The following is a 17,548-nucleotide window of genomic DNA, read 5'->3' on the forward strand; positions in this document are numbered from 1 at the left end:
ATTACTTTGGGAGCTAATGGGAGAGAATTTCATTTAAATTTGATTCCTCAGCTTTGCTGTCAAACCCAGGGCCTTCCGTATTATCATGGATGCTGTTGATGAGTTGTTTTTATCACGCCTGTTTCTTTCACTGAAGCAATGGATGCTTGCTAAAGGATGCCCAACATTATAGGATTTTCTTGAAGTAACCCAAAGGAAAAACGCTCCATGTTAGAGCAATATGTTCCTCAAAAGCCCTTAGAATGAAAACACCAGACCAACTTAATGTGTGGGTAGCATTTCACTCACTGGGTAGCACGTTTCAACTTGGTCTCCCTGGTGCTTTACATGGTCTTAAAGACGATTGTCTGGGCAAAGCCCTGGAGCTGGCCCAACTTGCCTCTTCACAAGAGAGAGGGTCTGGAGGGATTTCACTGTGCAAGGGACACTTGGAGCTGACAGGGCGGAAATTTTCTGCCGCAGCGGAGGAAGTATGGAGAGAGCCTTTTGCCCGGAGAAGCAGTGCAGGTGGATTGCAGAGTCCCCATGTGACGAGGCTCCCTCTCCCAATTGCCAGAGAGTTAAGGAAGAGGAGGGTGAATTTCCCATCACCCAGGGTACCTTGCTTTTTGTAAAACTTATACAAGTTATAATGACAGTCTTTGAAGGAGGTGGTGTGTTTGTGTTTATCCACAGTGGTTTCAGCCTCAGATTTGGGTGATTTAATCCGTGGGTTATGTAGGAGGGGAGGAAGGTTTATTGGAACCATTGATATCTTGTGCTTCAAAAGATAGTGGAGATTATGGGCGTATTCCTCAAAACTTTGCTAAAACTAAGACGACTGGGAACAATTCTAGCTCATGAGGCAGCTGCCTAGGACCACTGATTATCCTCTCATCTTGGACGTGGTGTTCTACCTTGCAATTTTACAGGAGCGTATTTCCTCTTTTTCCTACCATACTAGGTATTGCTAAGGGATCCTTTTTCTAAAAGAAGAAATAGTACTCTGTGTTTGTATGTGTGTAGACAGTGTGGTGAGGTGGAGAGAGCATGTGCTTCAGAGTCTGCCCGAAGGGCAAGTTACTCAGCCTCAGTTTGCTCATCTGTAAATGAGAATAATTGCATCCTAGGGAAGATACAGGAGCTGGTGTTGTGTAAAAACCCAGCACAGAGCGGCCTTCTCCTTTATTTTCTCTTCTCCCTGCTCCTTATCGTTGAGTTTTGAAAGACGGTGGTAAATGTCTACCTAGTAATACCTAAGTACTTATTGGGGATTGACTGGGAAAAGAATATAATACAGTCTATCACAAGAATGTTTTGTTGACTATTGACTTCATGCAGAAAATTGTAAGGGTTGCAGGGGTGGGGGTCCCTGATGTTGGTCCAAGGGAGGAAAGGAGCAGTGTTAAGTGTTGACTGCTTCTTGATTTTTAGTGAAAGTCAATGCTAAGCATCTACTATTATGTAAACTAATATATAGGGCCAACTCCTGCTGAAACACGGATAAACTAAAATAAGCTAACAATTAATTGTACTAGGATTTATGCTCTATAAAGACAGGTACATTGATGATATCTAAGAATGAGCTCTTGGTGACGGCGGTTTTCCTAGTTCTTAATAGTCATGGGTCTTAGGGGAGTCTGTGTTCTGCTGATTGCTCTCACTTTATTTTCCTACCAGTATCAGTGTATTTACTCTGTAAAGTAAAAATGCAAATAACCAGAAGAGGTATTATTTGAACGCTGTATAACTAGATGGCCTGGTTAGTGGAATAATTGTCTTTGAACAACGCATAGCTAGAGAATGATGACCAAGATTAGCTGCCAGTATTGGTGATAAGTAAATGTCCGAGATTTTTTCTGACGCTGTTTAGTACCTTTGGAGGAGTCTGCAGTTTCTTTATCACTTCCCAAGTGCTGACAGGGAGGCATCCTGGGTGTCAGGTAGGGGAGAGTAGGATCCTTCAGACTGAGGGGGCCAGAGACTTGGATTGCAGAAATACAATGTTCTGCTGTGTTAAAAGCAGATACTCTGAATCAATGAGTTTGTTGACATTTCCTTGTAAGAAAATGTTCCATATTCCAGTTTCATACTTACTTTCTTTTGGAAATTTTCTTTTGAAAAGTTTTGAGACAGAAAGCTTAATATCATCTCATGTATTTGGGGCTTATAGTCAATTTGAATAGAAGCAAATTAATCTCCTTTTAAAATTATGTTCTCGGCATTAGCATGGATAATAATTTTTATTTTGCTTAAATGTAAAAATAGGCAGTTTTACTAAGTGTACTCTGTCTTAAAGCATGTTCCTATCTTTCCAATACAGCTGTGCAATCATATTGCTTCTGGGAAAAAATGTCAGTATGTTGGAAACTGTTCCTTTGCTCACAGTCCTGAGGAACGAGAAGTGTGGACCTACATGAAAGAGAACGGGAGTAAGTTGATGATTAACCGTGGCCTTGACACCCGTGAAATCTAGCTTGCCTGAAAGTCTCTTTCCTCTCTGTAAATATGCCAGCTTACTGTGCACACAGAAAGCAGTCTGCGTTCTAAACCATTACACCATTTTATCAGTGAAGCAGAGTCTGAGCTCCGATCATGTTTGCTTAGGTCAGATTCAGATACAAATACATAGGTCTGCATCCTCTGATGTCATAGGCGTGATTCATGGTCTGGGGAAGTTCAGTCCTTCTGTGAGCTCCTTTTGTGAATAGTCACCCCTGAATTAATCAGGTTATAATTGGAGGTCTCTTCAAGGAGCCCTTACTGGTAGAACAGGCCCAGATTCAAAGGCCCGAGGAGAGAATGTTTGTCTTGGTCAAATGTTAGGTTTATTGTGAGAGCCTTTTTTTTTTTTTTTTTTTATTGTGAGAGCCTTTGAGAGGAGCCTCAGACAAACTTTCAATTCCAACCAGAAAAGGTTTTGCTACCAGGATTATTGTTCTTCAGTCTTAAGTAAACTGATGGAAATTTACCGACTGCTTAAGATCTGTGATCTCTGGATTACAAGAAGCCATCTGATTTAAGCATGTCACCTATCGTATTTCAACCATGTAAAAATTCAGTGACTTGTGTGGACAGGACTCCTTCTTGCTGGAGTGGGGACATAGAGTTGGGTCTTACTGAAGGTGTCCTTGTAAATCAGGGCTCTTGCAGTGATTCCTGCTACCACTGGTCTGAAGGAAGAAGAATTTCTTAGTTTACCTCTAATCTTAGAAACACTTAGGCAGGCAGTGAAGCCGAGTTTTGACCAGATCCTCATTACCAGATATTTTTTTTAAACTCAGTGGCTCTCAACTGGGGATGAATTTTGCCACACACACACCTCTCTTCCCTTGGGGACACTTGGCAACGTCTGGACATTGTCATGACTTGTAGGGCTGTGCTACTGGCAGCTAGTGGGTAGAGGCTAGGGGTGTTGTTAAACATGCTACACACACAAGATTGCCACCAACAGTGAAGAGTTTTCTGGCTCAGAACGTTGGCAGTGCTGAGGTTGAGAAACCTTGGTTTTATCGCTTGACAGTAATGCCGGATACACTTGTTCCAGTAGCTTGCAGCCACTGCCCAGCACCTGGTCATGGCTGTGTTGTTGTAAGTTGCACCCCAGCATGTCGGTCTTCTGGGACAGTGGCTCAACTGACAGGCTCCCATCAGGGTTAGAATCTCGGTTCTTAGAGTAGGTTTCTCAGTAGACAGTGAGGAGCTGTGTAAGTAGCCTGTGTGGTTACAGCAGCGGTAGCAAGTGTTTAATGTGGGGCATCGTGAAGCCGTGCCGAGGCTTTCCTTTTCAGCAATGCCCTTGAAATGGTTTCTGAATTTTAAACACCCCATAGTGTCTTGCAAATGCAGGGAGGAGTTAATCTTGAAAACTAACTATTACAAAAAAAAAAAAGAAAACTAACTATTGTGGTCTTACAGTCCTGAATTTGGTTCTTAGCCCTGAGAGTCTGGAAATGGACTGTCTCTCCGTGTCTAAACACGATCAGTTTCCATTCAGCCCTCTCAAGTTTCTTTTGAAAATTGCACCGACTGATACCAGAAGAGTGCGTGTTCTTGTGTGTATTTAAATGGCGTATTTAAATATTTGCTGCTGAAAGGAGTTCATTTTTCTTTAGTACAAGATATGGAACAGTTTTATGAACTCTGGCTAAAGAGCCAAAAAAATGAAAAAAGCGATGATGTAGCCAGTCAGTCAAACAAAGAAAATGGAAAACAAATTCACATGCCGACAGATTACGCGGAAGTTACTGTAAGTACCCCAGGTTGGTTCCCCTCACCTTTGCTTCCAGGCCTTTCTTTTCTTTCCCACCTTCTCCAAAATCTGGCTCCCCCGCCCGCGGTCTGCCCTCCCCCTTATCTTCATCTTCTCTCCACGCTGGCTCTCCACTGTTAGTTTAAGTCTCTTCATCCTAAAAATGGCTTTCCTGGATCTTTTTTCCAACTCTGGAGCCAGGAAATTGTGAGTCCGAGTCCTGCTTCCCTCTCCTTACTAGCCTGTGACACTGGGCAGGTTATTGAACGTCTCTGAGAGGGTTGCTTGTGATGGAGCCTCTAAGTGTGATGAGCCTGCGGGTTTATCCCAGTGCTGGGCCACGGAAAGGGCTCAGGAAATGTGGGATCCCCCCTCCCCCAAGTCCTCTTGTTCTCTTATCACCGTCCTGCAGTCTGGCCTCTGCCTCTGGGTTCTACAGAGACATTAAGTCACCTGTGGTCTTTTACTGTTTCGTCTGTCTTTTAAATTTTTCAAAAAAGTGAAGGGGGTAGTATAATGACTGTCTTGAGCCCACCATCCCAGGTGAACCGATGTAAGTTTGTTGTGTTTGCTTCTGTAAAGTAAATAAAATGTCACAGATAAAGTTGGAACCCCAGTTGTCCCCCTTTCCCAGAGGGACCAGATCCAGTGTATATTTTTTCAGGCCATGTTTACATATCTTGGACTGTTTATTCCTAACCTATTGCTCTGCCTGGCATGTTTTTTTTTAAACTGACAGGCGTACGCATTACTCTGCTCCTTGTTTCTTGTTTTGTTTTTTGTCCCCTCTCCATATTGAGCCATTCAGATGCAGGTCATGGACATGTCTCTGTGCATGATACGCCCTGTGAACTCTGCTTTCTCTGCCAAGGCTCAGCACTGACCCCCTCACCACCTTTTCTTAAGTACTACCAGGGTTTCCAGAGCCAGGGTCACCCCAGCTTGCTGGGTCATGAGGTTGACCTGTCTCTGCGAACCTGTTCTTACCCAGTGTTGCAGGGCATTTGGGAAATAGTCAATACTACTCAAACACTGCACGCTTGCATATGTGGGAGCACAGGGTTCCTAATGTGTGGGTCTGTGCCCCCAGGGTGGTGTCTTCCCAGCACGTGTACTTCCCTGGCCCCTGGCACAAGTCCTGGCCCATAGTAGGGGCTCAGTTCATGTGCAAGGCTGGAGTTGCTCATCCTTCTGCAGTGGGCGAGTCCCGGGTTTTCACATCCTCTCTGCTTTCCCTCGTGGTATTAATCCTCCCCGGAATCCTTGTTTGAACCTGGCCCCTTGTCCTGCTGACAGACTCCCTTGTTTGCACACTAGCTCCTCGCCAGAGACTGCCTGGACCCCTGGCCCAGTCCATCGCCCCTGCTCTCTGCTTCCTGTGTGCTGGCCACCCTCTCCTTGGTCCTGCTCTTGACTTTGAGTTTTATGTTCTCACCCAGCTTCCCCCACTGGACGGGCTCCCCAACAGTAGAGTCTGGGTCTTAGGTGGAGTCGTTTCTAGTTGTTCTGGTGCCTGAACACATGTGACCCGTCAGGGGCCACACAGACAGCAGCCACTGACGGGATGTGTGTCTTCCGTGCACTCTAGGTGGACTTCCACTGCTGGATGTGTGGGAAGAACTGTAACAGTGAGAAGCAGTGGCAGGGCCACATCTCCTCAGAGAAGCACAAGGAGAAGGTTTTCCACACTGAAGATGACCAGTACTGCTGGCAGCACCGCTTTCCAACAGGATATTTTAGTATTTGCGATAGGTATGTGGGTCTCTTCAGTTTCCCACATGAAAACTGCTGACCTTGTGAGTAGACAGGGTATCTGGGTGATAAAATCTTCTAATCCTGGATGCTTGGATTTGAGCTCACAGTTTAGTTGCTCCTTGAACATTTCTTCACTCTTCTGCGTTACATGAAAAGATTCACTAGTCTGCCGGTACTGGCGTGAAAGTCTTAAAGATAACCAAATAGGGAAATAAGTTCATTCAGGCTTGCCCAAATGATCTCTGAGATGGCAGTGGAGATTCTCTGACCCTTCACAATAATCTTTCTCGTAGTAGATGTTCATCAGTTTTGAAACTGCCTTTGAATTATATTCCAAGTATAAATCTGGAACTTTCTCAGGTCAAAGGAAAATATTAGTATTTTAAGTTTACTTAGAAAATTTTTCAATGAAAAGCTAGGTAATTTTGAATTGCTCCTCATTTTGTTGTTGCTGTTTCTATTTGACTTCCAAACTTAGATCCATGTGATACATAGAATTATTGAAGATATTTTTTACTTCCTGCCCCTTCTGATTTCTTTCCACTGCATCAAGAAGGAGCATAGTCTTTTTTTCCCCAACAATCTGTATTTTTCATTAAATAGTGCATTTAAATAGTTTAAAGTACTAATTATTGTAGATGTCAAGGCAATAAAATATTCATTTTTCTAGGATTAAGATTTCGAGCTAAAAGTTTAATGCAAACCATAAAGGTAGTGAAGAACACATTTTAAAGATTTTTATTAACAACTGGTGGACGCTTACCAAGCTGGTGGATGCTTACCAAGCTGACTTGTCCTAACAGGTATATGAATGGTACTTGCACGGAAGGAAGCAGCTGTAAATTTGCACATGGCAATGCTGAACTTCATGAATGGGAAGAGAGAAGAGATGCCCTAAAGATGAAGCTCAACAAAGCACGAAAAGATCACTTAATTGCCCCCAATGATAATGACTTTGGAAAATATAGTTTTTTGTTTAAAGATTTAAACTAATATGCTGGCTTTTATGTATGTTACCTAATCAGAGCATTGACCAGAAAAATTGAAAGTGTTGTAAGGCACGTAGCAGAGGAGCTGCAGATTTTCTGCTTGTATTGGCGTCTCTCGTCCCTCCTGAGCAGCAACCCACAGTAGGTAGGAAAACGGGCTGTTTGACAGGTCTGGCCAGGCTCTCACGGCATCAAATGGCAAAGTGACCGCTACTGGTTGCCATCTGTTGAACAGACTTTTGGATGAACTGTGTTGGGGAAGAGGATAAGGTTATGTGAGGATGACTTCTTGAGTTGGTCCTTCAGATAAGAATCATGATGGTGAGAGAGAAACACTGTACTAGGATCAGAACACATGATGGATGAAATTCTTCACATGTTTTAAGAGGAATAATTTGTCTAATATAATAAAGTTTGCTACTTATCTGTATGTAGGTTGCTAAAAAGGATTTTCTTAACTCAGATTTTGAGCCAAATAACCATTTAACACTAGTATATGTTAAATGGGGTATTTTTCTGTATTTGTATGTTTCACTATAATAAGGGAACTGAGGATAATGTGCATTGAGAATATTTTGAAAAATAATCAGTTGACTCAAATTTTATTTCTTGGTCTTTTGCTGTTTAAATGATGATTTTGAAAGATTAAACTTGTACTGTTGGTATTGTGTAGTGTATGGACCAATACTGCCCGTAATAAAGATTTTATATATAGATGTCTTTCATTTTTTTGGTGTGGTCCTTGCCAATTCCTTAAAGAATTGTTAAAACTGGGTACTAAAATCACAAGGTTAGTTTTTTGTTTTTGTTTTTTTTTTGGCCGCACCGCTCGGCTTGCGGAATCCCTGTTCCCCGACGACCAGGGATCGAACCTGGGCCCTCAGCAGTGAAAGCGTAGACTCCTACCCACTGGACTGCCAGGGAATTGCCTAGATTTTTTTAAAAAACACTTTCATTTAAGCAATTAATGGCAGAAGGCAAATTAGAGAGACGTGGCAGCAACTTTCACTCTGTCCCGCTCTCCTCCGATTCAGGTTGCTAAGAGGCTTCTCTTAATGACTGACATGCTAACCCCTCTGGGGGCTCTTCTGTGTCTCATTCAGATGAATGCCCAGCAAGGGGGACACATGGTCAGCTAAGACGTGGGCTGTGGGATTCCACAGACACGACTGTCTAGCACAGCGCCTTCTATAGGGCCGTTTTGGTTGTTGAAAGACCACTGAAGGTGTGGTCAGGACCGGCTGGCAGAGACAAGGAAAGGGCTGAGCTGTCCTGAGACCCAGATCTGCTCCTGACCTGGCGAGCTAGGGAGAAGAGTCATTGTCAGGGTTAGGGGGCCGCCACCTCACGAGGACACTGCCAGTGCAGAGTCCCTGTTGGGGGTGGGAGTCAGAAGGAATGGCTGATGGACTCGAAAGTCACTTCTTCGTGACAGCCTTGACTCAGCGGGGTTTGGGGAAAACAGAAAAGGGTCTTTGTTCAGTGCGAGTCCAGCCTGGGTGGGGGGAGCATGGCTGCAAGTAGAGAGATGAGAGAGAAGCGGTGCCTTCAGCAGAACCAGAGGCTGCAGAGTGAAAGGCAAGCCCGGGGGACTCCTTGAGGACCACAGGAGACTGGTTTCCCTCCATGAATGGAAGGCAGTTGGGACCAGTTTTATTTGGCAGGTGCGTTAGCAGTGCATCTTGTTTGCCAAATAAGTAATCTGTTTCTGTAGAGCAGACTGGCAGTGTTATCATTCTGCTAGGTTTCCCTAGTCTGATGGCCTTCATGATGTTTTTCTTCTCCATCCTTCCAAACTCCTTTTTATCCTTTTTTTCCAGGGAGAATAGATGTTAAAAAGCTGTCTCTGGTGCTCTGTTTTAGCTTGCAGTTTAACAAGTTGGTTGTCTTAACCTTTGGAATCTAGGCTAGAAACTTGAAGTTTGACCGGTCAAGACGAGAATTGTTTGTTTTCCACACCCACATCCCCACCTCAAATTCTCTGTGCCTGGGCTTTCTTGCAGTTCTCTGTGCTCTGAACTATCCTCTCAGTAAATTCCATTTCTGCCTAAATCATCCAGTTTTTTGCCTCATTTCGGCTAAGAACCCCCCCTGGCCACAGCCTTGGTCTCAGCATCAGGAAGTCAATGCTAATTATTCCATGGTGAAGTCACACCTCCACCCTAGAAGTGAAGAGGAGAAGGAGGTGTGGTGGGGGGGGAAAGGGCAAGAAAAAAAAAGTATGAAAGAGCAAAACCCGAATATTAACAGCAGACGAAACTAGTAACTGGCATGTCTACTTGGACATGTTTATCTCCATATCTCCTCCAGGGTGGATTTTTTTCAACATTTAACAAATTGACATACAATTTTTATAACAAAAGTTTTACCATTTTAAAGTACAAATCCATGGTTTTAGTAGATTCCAAATGTGCTACAATCACCACAATGAATTTTAGAGTATTTCATTACCTGAAACAAAACAAAACCAAACCCACACCTTAGTCTACTCACTCCCCCTGCTTTTCAAGCTGTAGGCAACTGCTCAACTGCATTGAGCCACAACTAATGAGTCCACATGCCACAACGACTGAAGCCCGTGTGCCTAGAGCACTGCTCCACAACAAGAGAAGCCACCGCAATGAGAAGCCCGCGCACCACAACGAAGAGTAGCCCCCGCTCGCCACAACTAGAGAAAGCCCACACGCAGCAACAAAGACCCAACGCAACCAAAAATAAAAAAACAAGCATTAGATGTTTTATACATATATATGCTATATATATGTATATATACGTACAATGGAATATCAACTCAGCCATAAAAAAATGAAATATTGCCATTTGCAGCAACATGGATGGGCCACAGGATATCATGCTTAGAGAACCAAGAGAAAGATAGATACTATATAATATCCATTATATGTGGAACCTAAAAAAATAATACAAATGAATCCATATACAAAACAGAAGCAGACAGATACAGAAAACAAACTTAACGGTTACCAAAGGAGAGAGGGAGGGAGGGAAGGAACAATTAGGAGTATGGGATCAACAGATACAAACTACTATACATAAAATAGATAAGCAACAAGGATTTACTATACCTTGTATATAGCACAGGGAATTACCCAATATCTTGTAATAACCTATAATGGAACATAATCTGCAAAAAAACCACTATGCTGTACACCTGAAACTAACACAATACTGTAAATCAACTGTACTTCAACTTTTAAAAAATTTAGTTGAAACTACAGAATGTAAAATATGGGTTTTCTTGTGTAAGAAACACGGACAGAATACCAAACCAGAGACTCAGATTTAAGGAAACTGGTGAGTGACTTCCCTGGTGGCGCAGTGGTTAAGAATCCACCTGCCAATGCAGAGGACATGGGTTCGAGCCCTGGTCCGCGAATATCCCACATGCCGTGGAACAACTAAGCCCGTGTGCCACAACTACTGAGCCTGCGCTCTAGAGCCCGTGCTCCGCAAGAAGAGAAGCCACCGCAGTGAGAAACCCGCACACCACAACGAAGGGTAGTCCCCGCTCGCCGCAACTAGAGAAAGCCCACACGCGGCAACACAGACCCAACGCAGCCAAAAATAATAAATAAATAAATTTATATATCTAAAAAAAGGAAACTGCTTAAAGGACAAAGTAGAATAAAATATTTGAAGCAAGTGATACTGAGTTACCATAGTAACTCACTTTTAAAAAATAACCAAATTTGGCTTAGACACAATAGTAATGAGACAGTTAAAAAGACAGAATTACAAAATTTGGGGCAGGGGAAAAATGATTATTAGCACACGAAAGGAAAACAAAAGAGCTCTGATTAAGAAAAAAAATTAACAAGCATTATTTCTCTCCGATTCTAAGAAAAGGATTAATACCTGGGAGAAATATATGTAATCTTCCCCCTGCCCCCTACTCAAATGCCACCACCTTGATCATGGCATAAAAAGTGGCCATGAAAGCTCAGATATTGGTTGATGTGGACTAGTTAGGGCTGACATAGCCTTGAAAAGCTGTGCAGCCTGACCCAGATGGCCTGGTGTAATCTGAAATGAATTTATCTTTGTTTCAGGAGAACACCTAGGGCCAGAGCAGCAGCCAGATGTCTAGAAAGAGAATAGTAAAGGAAACATCCTTTTATTGATCCAGGGTGGTTTCCTGGCATGTAAGACTCCGCCCTGCACTGCCATAAGATATTGTGGGTCTCATGAGATAACCCACAGGCAGCAAAAGTACTTTGAACCTTATAAAGGCCTGTGCAAACGACAGGTGTCTTACGGAAGAGTAGTGTGGATTCTGTTCTAGCAACCTACAGTGAATGGGTACTGGTGACTTCGGACCATATTTGTTTTTGTTAGTAATATACTATGTAACTTAAATCTACACAAAGAAATCAAGAGAACTAGAAACGGTAAATAAGGTTAATATTTTTTTAAAAACTAGAAATACATTTTTTCTCTTCTAGCTTCTTCCAATAAGATTATATAAAACAATAATGTAACACTATATTATTCAGTTTGTAGTAGATTAAAAAAAGAGTAATAATAGCATAAAAAAGGGAGGAGGAAACAGCTGTATTGGAGCAGTTTCCCTATCTTACTGAAGTTAAGTTAGTATAAATCTGAAGTAACTAAAAAAAAAAGTTTTAAATCATTAAAGGAATTAATAATGTTTTAGAAAAGATCCACTTAATACAAAAGAAGGAAGTAAAGAACAAAGAGGTGTAGAAACCAAAGAGCAAAATGGCAGGTGAATATGAGCTACCGTGTTGGGCCTCCGCGGTTAACACACTTAATGCTCTGGGTCACCTACAAAGGTGACCATTCATAGCACATTTTACATCCCTGGAAAATCCGCACTGGGGTCACCCGGCTGGTTTGTGGCACAGGTAGGGTTTCATCTCCTGTTTTTTTTTTTTTGTTTTTTTGCGTGGCATCATACTGCCTTAGTTCCCTCCGAGTTTTATCTGCCTGGTTTGTAGTTATTGACAACGGAAGTCGAGTCTAGATCTGTGGCCCGAGCAATTTGGTAATTACGGACATTCTCTTAGCTCCAGGTACACTTGTCCCAGGGAAACAATCCCTTCCTGTCACTCTCAACTCATATTTCATCCTTCTCCGACTTGTTTTTAATCACAAAAACTTATTTAGAGGGACTTCCCTGGTGGCGCAGTGGTTAAGACTCTGCCTGCCACTGCAGGGGACACGGGTTCGAGTCCTGATCCAGGAAGATCCCACATGCCACAGAGCAACTAAGCCCGTGCGCCACAACTACTGAGCCCGTGTGCCACAACTACTGAAGCCGCATGCCCAAAGCCCATGCTCCGCAACAAGAGAAGCCACCGCAATGAGAAGCCCGCGCACCACAACGAAGAGTAGCCCCCACTTGCCAGAACTAGAAAAAGCCCGCGCAGCAACAAAGACTCAATGCGGCCAAAAATAAATTAATTAAAAAAAAAACTTACTTAGAAAGGACCTAACATTTAGAGTCTCAGAGGATTTAGAGTCGACAGTGGGTCGCTGGAGCGGCTTGTTAACCTTGCCTTTGAGCCTGAATTCCTCACCTACTAGCTTTGTGGCTGCAGTCACGTGGCTTTTCCAAACCTCGGTTTTCGCATCTGTGAAGTGAGTACAGGCTGTACAGACCCTCCTCCCAGGGGTGTGATGTAGGGACATGGTGCTCAGGCGCACAGCACTTCACTGGTGCAGGAAATGGACACTGGGAGATGACAGTCACTAAAATTTGAGTACTCACTATGGGCCCGGCAGTTTCAATCAATGACCTCATTTAATTCTCAAAGCAGGGCTTCCCTGGTGGCGCAGTGGTTATGAATTCGCCTGCCAATGCAGGGGACACGGGTTTGAGCCCTGGTGTGGGAAGATCCCTCATGCCGCGGAGCAACTGAGCCCATGTGCCACAATTACTGAGTCCGCACTCTAGAGCCCACGAGCCACAACTACTGAGCCCGTGTGCCACAAGTACTGAAGCCCGCACACCTAGAGCCCATGCTCCGCAACGAGAAGCCACTGCAATGAGAAGCCCACGCACTGCAACAGAGTAGCCTCCGCTTGCCGCAACCAGAGAAAGCCTGTGCACAGTAACGAAGACCCAACACAGCCACAAATAAATAAAATAAATTTATATAAAAAAATCCTCAAAGCAGCTCTGTGAGGGTGGTACTGATATCACTCCCATTTTACAGATGTGTAAACCGAGGCCGTAACCTCTCCCGCCTCACTCCCGGATCCGCGGACACTTCTCGCCTCTGTACATGTTTTCCGTTCATTGAGCGGGGACAATAAATGGCACCTACATCCTCTGGAGCCTGTAGTGATATTAGCAGACACGACTGCTGTCACCATCGCGGCTCTTTAAACTCAAGGAGCCAAACGAGGACTCCCTGTAGCCCGGGGCTGCTGAGGTCTGCGCCGGCTAGATGCAAGGATAGGAGTGGCCGGACGCTCGGCTCCGGCGCCTGCGCAGACTCAGTGGACTGGGTACCTGAGCGAGCATGTGGCTACGGCGGCTTCGGCGCATACGTCAGGGACGGGGGCGGGGCCTGTGGGACTACGCCGCGGCTGTCCCGCCGCCAGCGGGGAACGGATCCGCGCAGACTCCGTAAGCGAGGGGGCGTGGCTCTATGGGGGCGTGGCTGATGGGTGGTGTCCACGTAGCCTCTCGGGTGGGGGCGGAGCCGCCTGCGCGTGGGCGGGCGCCGCGTCTGCGACGGGGCTGACGTGGACCGTACGGGTTAGCTGCCTCGGCGAGTTGCGGGATTGGGGCGCGACGGGCCGGGCCGGGCCTTCGGGCCCTTGGCGGTGGCGGCGGTATAAAGCCGGCGACGGGGAGCATGTAATGTCGGAATGCGGAGGCCGCGGCGGCGGCGGCAGCAGCAGCGACGACGCCGAGGACGAGGGTGGCGGTGGCGGCGGCCCCGCGGGCTCCGGCTCCCTCAGTCCGGCCCCGGCTGCTTCCTCGGAGGGCCGGCTCCGCCGCGGGCTGCGCGGCGCCTCCCTCATGGCGCGCCGGCGGCCCGAGCTGCTCTGCGGGGCCGTGGCGCTCGGCTGCGCGCTGCTCCTCGCACTCAAGTTCACCTGCAGGTGAGGCGGCCCGCATCCCCGGGCCCGGCGCCGCCTCGGCCCGGCGGGCGGCGCGTAGCCGGCTTGGGCCTCGGGGTCGAGGGTCGTAGCGGCCTCCGGGGAAGTCGGGCCTGACTTTGCCTGGAGCGATGGACTTGACCCTCCTCCAGCATGCGGCCATGCCCGCCGCGTTCCCTTCTCTCCGGCCAGCGAGCCATAAGGCGAGGTTTTGGGGTGCTGCCCGGCGCCCCTTCCTCCCATTTTAATACCGAGGAAGGCGGGCCAGGTTCCGAGCTGCTTGTCAGCTGTTGGGGTTTCTTGGGGGTGCACCTGTCACTTCTGCCCAGGCTGCAGGACCCTCATTTATCACCCATTTTATTTCCCTTATGCCTAGGCTAGGCGTAGACAACCTTTAGCGTCCCACATGTTGAGAATTCATGCACTCATCGATATAGCGATTATTTATCCGCACCTCTTGTGTGCGGAGCGCTCATCCAGGTGAGCGATGAAGATAAAAAGTCCCTGTTCTCCATTCCAGGGGGTGGTACAGACAGTAAATAAGAAAACTTAATATAATTTTAAAGAGCTTCAGTAAGTGCTGTGCAGGGAATAGAAGCGAAGAGGGTGGGGCAGAAAGGCCTTCCTAAGGGAGCTAGGTAGAAAACGCACCCACGAAGGGGAAGGGGCCAGCATTGGGGAGATCTGGGGGAAGCGTCCAGGGGAGAGGAAAGAGCAAGTGCAAAGGTCCTTTGACCTGAGGCTGGACAAGGCTGGTGTTTTCCTGGAACTGGAAGGAGGGCCTGAGTAGGCTGGAGTGTACTGAGCAGGAAGAGTGAAAGTTAATGTCTCTCTTTGGGAAAGTACACAAATAGAAATTTTACTTTACATTTCAGGAGTGCTTTTGGGCTCCCAAATCCACAGTGTATCTCCTGGGACTCCAATTTATACATCTGTGGTGCCACTGACTGGCGTATTGGCCACGAGGAAGATTTCAACTTGGAACATTTTTATTGAGTCTGTTAAAGACAATACGTGGCTCCTGTTGTCAAAGAGATGTCAAAGGATTGGGGATTGTAGTGGAAAGTACAAATTATAATGACTGTCATTGAGCATTTGCTGTGTGCCAGGTGCTATACTACCAGCGGGGTTCCTCAGCCTTGGTACTGTTGATATCTTGAGTCAGATAATCCTTGTTGTGGCGGGCTGTCCTGTACATTATGGGATGTTTAGCGGCATCCCTGGCCTCTGCCTACTACGTGCCAGTACCTACTGCCTGCTCCTACCCCTCCACCCCAGTGTGACAACCAGAAGTGTCTCCAGACAATACCAAATGCCCTTTGGGGAACAGAATCACCTGTTTGAGAACTACAGATTACATGAATGCATTTAGTTCACTTAACACATGATCTGAGAGCCTAATATGGATCACTTAAGTCTCAATCCAGTAAAGTCTGGATATGCATACTCTTACCCTTCCAATTTACACACGAAGGAGTGGAGCTTTGGTCGTGATGCAAAACTTGCCCCAAATCACATCCACCTAATAAGTGGTTGAACCGGAATTTGAATCCTTTATTGTCAGCAATTAGTCTCTTTACCTGGTTCTTTATCACGTCCTGCACAAGGAAATTAGACAAAGTATTTTACAAGGTAGAATATTGCAAAGTGGTATTTGGATTCAAATTAGGAGGAGAGGTTTTCTCTCCTGCAAGGGTTGGGGGGCTTACTTGCATCACTTTGTCCATCTATAGTAATAACGTGCGGTGTTTGAGAGAACGGGGCTTAATAGATATGAAAGTGCTTTGAGATTTCAGGAAGATGGAAGAGTGTAAAGCCAATTACTAGAGCAGACTGAGCAAGGTCCCCACCTACTTCAGGCAAGGAGAGTGAACCAGTGAACAGGCTGCTTGCCTGTCCAGCTTCTTTGTGTGCCACTGGCAAATTTCACAGTCTTTTAATAGACTCAGATTGATTTTTTTAGAGTCTCCTTTGATGGAATGGTGTCATGATACTACTTTATCGCTCTACAACTGACTCTAACATTTCTGCCACTCTTTTCCTATTTTACTTCTAAGATCTTTGTGTTAATGAGGACAGAGGCTTAAAGGAGAGTAGAATTTTTTAAAATTAATTTTTATTAATAGCTCCAGGTCTGAAATAGGTGACAGCCCTCTTCACTGTCTTGTTGCTTAGCTGAGTTCAAATCAGATAACATTAAGAAAAGGTTGATTTAGGGTTGAAACACTATGAATAATTGTGCATTTCTGGGAACTTAAATCTCTGTGCTACCTGCTTTTCTATGCATTGAATCTCCATGACTTCATCCTCACTTTCCTTTTACCCTGATTTGTGGGTGTGTTTTTTTGTGGGGGAAAAAAATAGTGAGTGTGTGTTCGTGTGTTTGTCTCTATTATCTCTATATGTATTTTGCTTTATATATTCATTTTGCTTTATTTCGTTTTGTAAGCTCAAAGCTGCTTCAGATCCTTTGGGAGGAAGTGTAGAGTATGAGTCTCATACAAAAATTGGGAGTTGCAAGAGGCCTTCCTTGTTTGCAGCCAACTCTTGAGTTTTTGGTGCCTGAGATTTACACTTCAAAGCTGCAGGAAATCTTTGATCTAGGTATAGTTTATTAAAAACGAGAGCAAATTTAGGAGTTAAATGGAAACTCGTGAATGTTTCTGTTGGGGCAGAGGCATATGTTTCTCTGCCCTGGTTAATGTTTGCTTTTTGACGGGCCATGGGTTTATCTGGCTCATTTATTTGAGGAGCTGCTCTGAACATGCAGAGCAACAGTACTAAGTTGATGATTATCCTCTGTTTGACTATCACAGACCTACATTTTCCCTCAGATTGCGTATTTAACTTTTAAGACGAAATTTGAATAGTAGAAAAATAATACCTCCAAAGAGGAGCATTTTTTACTTGCTGAGAAATGTGTCACTTATTCGCTGCAAGACCTCCCTCCCCTCTGCATGACTGTCTTCTTGTCACTCAGGTCTTAGCTTAAAAGATACCACCCTGGGCTTCCCTGGTGGTGCAGTGGTTATCTGCCTGCCAATGCAGGGGACACGGGTTCGAGCCCTGGTCTGGGAAGATCCCACATGCCGCGGAGCAACTGGGCCCGTGAGCCACAGCTACTGAGCCTGCGCGTCTGGAGCCTGTGCTCCGCAACAAGAGAGGCCACAACAGTGAGAGGCCCGTGCACCGCGATGAAGAGTGGCCCCTGCTCGCCGCAACTAGAGAAAGCCCTCGCACAGAAACGAAGACCCAACACAGCCAAAAAAAAAAATTAATAAATTTATAAAAAAAGGGCCTCCCTGGTGGCGCAAGTGGTTGAGAGTCCGCCTGCCGATGCAGGGGATACGGGTTCGTGCCCCGGTCTGGGAGGATCCCATATGCCGCGGAGCGGCTGGGCCCGTGAGCCATGGCCGCTGAGCCTGCGCGTCCGGAGCCTGCGCGTCCGGAGCCTGTGCTCCGCAACGGGGGAGGCCACAAC

The 17,548-nt window shown here is 45.6% G+C and overlaps 2 protein-coding genes across 4 annotated transcripts in view; both read left to right on the plus strand.

Moving 5' to 3' along the window:
- The window catches only part of ZC3H7A (zinc finger CCCH-type containing 7A), a 35,329-nt gene extending 27,645 nt beyond the window's left edge, over nucleotides 1-7,684 (plus strand). For both annotated transcript variants that reach the window (XM_060077818.1, XM_060077819.1), the window contains exons 20-23: nucleotides 2,303-2,411; nucleotides 4,095-4,228; nucleotides 5,820-5,983; nucleotides 6,790-7,684. In XM_060077818.1, coding sequence (XP_059933801.1) covers nucleotides 2,303-2,411; nucleotides 4,095-4,228; nucleotides 5,820-5,983; nucleotides 6,790-6,979 — 597 coding nt within the window. In that variant the 3' untranslated portion in view covers nucleotides 6,980-7,684. The remainder of the gene's footprint in view (nucleotides 1-2,302; nucleotides 2,412-4,094; nucleotides 4,229-5,819; nucleotides 5,984-6,789) is intronic.
- A 6,007-nt stretch (nucleotides 7,685-13,691) lies between these two features.
- The window catches only part of TXNDC11 (thioredoxin domain containing 11), a 73,238-nt gene continuing 69,381 nt past the window's right edge, over nucleotides 13,692-17,548 (plus strand). The window contains exons 1-2 of one of the 2 annotated variants that reach the window (XM_060078018.1): nucleotides 13,692-14,070; nucleotides 14,444-14,547. In XM_060078018.1, the coding sequence (XP_059934001.1) occupies nucleotides 13,834-14,070; nucleotides 14,444-14,547 (341 nt within the window). In that variant the 5' untranslated portion in view covers nucleotides 13,692-13,833. The remainder of the gene's footprint in view (nucleotides 14,071-14,443; nucleotides 14,548-17,548) is intronic. The other variant, XM_060078016.1, reaches the window with a different exon arrangement.

This window comes from Mesoplodon densirostris, chromosome 16 (assembly GCF_025265405.1).
Source record: "Mesoplodon densirostris isolate mMesDen1 chromosome 16, mMesDen1 primary haplotype, whole genome shotgun sequence".
Taxonomy (NCBI): Eukaryota; Metazoa; Chordata; class Mammalia; order Artiodactyla; family Ziphiidae; genus Mesoplodon; species Mesoplodon densirostris.